The sequence below is a fragment of the Priapulus caudatus genome, unplaced genomic scaffold (genome assembly GCF_000485595.1).
Source record: "Priapulus caudatus unplaced genomic scaffold, Priapulus_caudatus-5.0.1 Scaffold812, whole genome shotgun sequence".
In the NCBI taxonomy this organism is placed as follows: Eukaryota; Metazoa; Priapulida; class Priapulimorpha; order Priapulimorphida; family Priapulidae; genus Priapulus; species Priapulus caudatus.
In genome coordinates this window covers 122,789-125,645 of record NW_014577873.1, presented here as the reverse complement: position 1 = coordinate 125,645, position 2,857 = coordinate 122,789, and the positions used below count along the sequence as shown (strand labels likewise).

The 2,857-nt window shown below is 41.9% G+C and overlaps 1 protein-coding gene across 1 annotated transcript in view; it reads right to left on the bottom strand.

The window, feature by feature from the left end:
- Positions 1-91: 91 nt before the first annotated feature.
- Positions 92-2,857, bottom strand: part of LOC106813706 — a 5,568-nt gene continuing 2,802 nt past the window's right edge. Inside the window, exon 2 of the mRNA XM_014817915.1 lies at positions 92-618. Within this exon, the coding sequence (XP_014673401.1) occupies positions 92-454 (363 nt within the window). The 5' untranslated portion in view covers positions 455-618. The remainder of the gene's footprint in view (positions 619-2,857) is intronic.

The following is a 2,857-nucleotide window of genomic DNA, read 5'->3' as shown; positions in this document are numbered from 1 at the left end:
TAGGGTTAGGGTTAGGGTTAGGGTTAGTCAGAAATAGCTAAACGAGCGAGGTCAAACAGAGGTCAGGGGGACATAGACCCTACGAGCATCACTAGTGTGTGTCTAATCTGACGCAACATAATATAAAGTTCGCGCGAACATCAATTTGCATCATTGTTGGGCTGAATTTGGAATGACAACAGAGAAGATTGAGCGCCAGCCACTTCACTTTATCGTTGTCATCTTTGAAAAATTCTGAATCAAACTTAGTGTACTCGTTTTGGAGTTTTTCCTTAAGATTCCTGTTCTCTGTCAGCAACTGCTGTATCTCGGTCTGCATGGCATTCACAGTGTTTGCAGTCAAGTCCGCCTGAGTAGCTGTTCCTCCGGCTTCTGTAACATTTGTGACTTGCTCTCGATCATGACCCTCGACCATCGCTTCTTCTCCGCCGCGATAATCCTGCAGTTGTAGCATAGTATTGGCCACATCAACGCGTTTCTTTTTTGCATGTCTCTTAACAATACTTTTGTGACATTTGGAGTCTCTTTCTGTTGCAGCTCTGTCCACCTTGCCATGGCCTAGTTCCAAAGTTGGCGCCCAGTCCGGATTGGTGTAATCAAACAGATCTGAAGGTTTTCCTGAAAGAACAAAAATGCCAAAATTATACCAATCTACTCTTGTTGTTGTCTTTCTACTCAAAACCTGACCTTTCGCAGTTTAATTTGCATACGGCAAACCTTGAAAATGTCGTTCCATGTAACTGGATTTTAACTAATTTAACTAATTTTAACTAATTTTACGTTAAGCATCAAACAAGTCGATCTTATTTCGAAAAACTACCTTCCTAGGAAAACCAAAATAACATTCATTAGTCAGCGTACCCATGGCGAAATGATCGGAACATACTATGACGAATGGTAGATTGCTGGGTTTAATCTGCCGGGAGATGAGGGATAGCCATTTTTGTCGTCGTTTGTTTGAAAGTTCTTTAGTTTTATCACATCCTCTCGTTCTGACAGCAGGCAAACGGTAGACGGATTTTTTGTCCCGGGTTCTTCTGGTAGCGCAGCCATAAATAGCACAAAGGTTAACCATGACTGACGGGCAGGGTAATCAATATTCATGTGTCTTACCCTACCCGTCAGTCATGGTTAACTTTTGTGCTATTTATGGATGTGCTAACAGAAGAAACCGGGACAAAAAAAAATCAGGGGAATCAATAGTCATGTCTACAGGCGAAAAAAAAATATCCTAACGCCTATATAATATACCACCGACCTCTCATGCACTCTCCCTCACTCTCCTTTTTTCTCTCTCCCTCCCTTTCTCTCTCCCTCTCCCTCCCACACCGACTTCAATAAATCTAATGTAACATAACGTAGTCGGGAAATCACAACTACACACAGTGAATTCACTGGATTTGTAGTAAAGTTGTAAGAACTCAAGAATGACACATTAAGCCAGAAATAACGTACACTAATATTTAATCAAGATGATTCATGTTTCAGTAATACGATTCTCTCTCCAACCCGATTCAAAGCATTGCCGCTTCTAGCGCAAATCACTATAGCCGCACAACTACACTCGACCGATTAGATCATGCTGTCTATACTGTCTGTTCGCTAAACTACACCATTTCTCCCCCTTCTGAAATCGACACGCGCTCGCTTTTCTATGAGCGCCCGAACTGGTCGTCTCTGCTCCTTTCACGTGACGTAGTTTTACCACTTCATTGGCAAATACGGTGACCAAAACGAGCAGGCGACTTCCCTGCTCTTCGCTCCTTGGATTATAATTTTACTGCGCAGTTCGACACACAAGTGCCTGCATGGCCTCTTACGCCAGGTTATTCTTGACCAGGGATGAGTCATTGCCAACGTGGCAGACACACGTGTAGCGAGTTTCAACACGCATGCGCTCTCCAGTGTATATAGAGCCGTGCTCTAGAAATGTTTTAGCCAGCTTCTCCTTCTCATGTTACTCCGGCTATTATCCCGTCCGCCACTATAGCAAGTCAAGCATTGATACTTTCATATGCAGCAGCTACATTTATGTAAACTGCCTGCTTACAATAATAATACATATTCTGTGTGAGTGGGAAACAATAGCATAAAACGCTGTCCGCTTTACTTTACAACATGTCCTGTATACATGTATCTTGTGAAAAAAAGTGCAACATAACTCTGTATAAAAAAAACATGTACCGAAACATTGTAAATCCTGAGTTGCTACCCGGACACTCAGGATAATTGTAACGGGTAAAGTGGTCAGAAAAAAAAATATTATTCACGTGTCTTGAATCTCGTCGTACCGGTGTTGGGCGGGTCAATGGGATGGGATAGTAATCCAATATGGCTGACCGGTCAGTGCGTGACGTCATCACCTAACAATTCCACGTAATGCTATCCCTACACGTGCTATTCTGCAGCACAATCTCACCGCGCACACGGGAACGTTCTCAGTGTGTTCTAATTATATACTATTATATGTACAATGTCACTTTACATATCACTTTACTCGCACAGAATATGCTGAAGTTTTTTTTGTATATACTTTTTCTTTATGTTGTCTAGCACTGTATCACTCCGAAATTTTATCATTTTAACTGCTCAACACTATTGCATTTATCAGTGTGTTTATATTTATATAAATGTGTGTGTGTGTGCGTGTGTGCGTGTGTGCACTGTGCGTGTGTGCGTGCGCGCGTGTGTGTGTGTGTGTGTGTGTGTGTTGCAGTGTGTATATATATATATGAGTGTGTGTGTAATATGTAATGTAATATGTAATGTATGAATGTGTATATAATGGTATACGTATGTGTTACAGCAAATCCCCACGCTTCATTTAGTCTAATACAGCATCTACGTACGTGCGTGC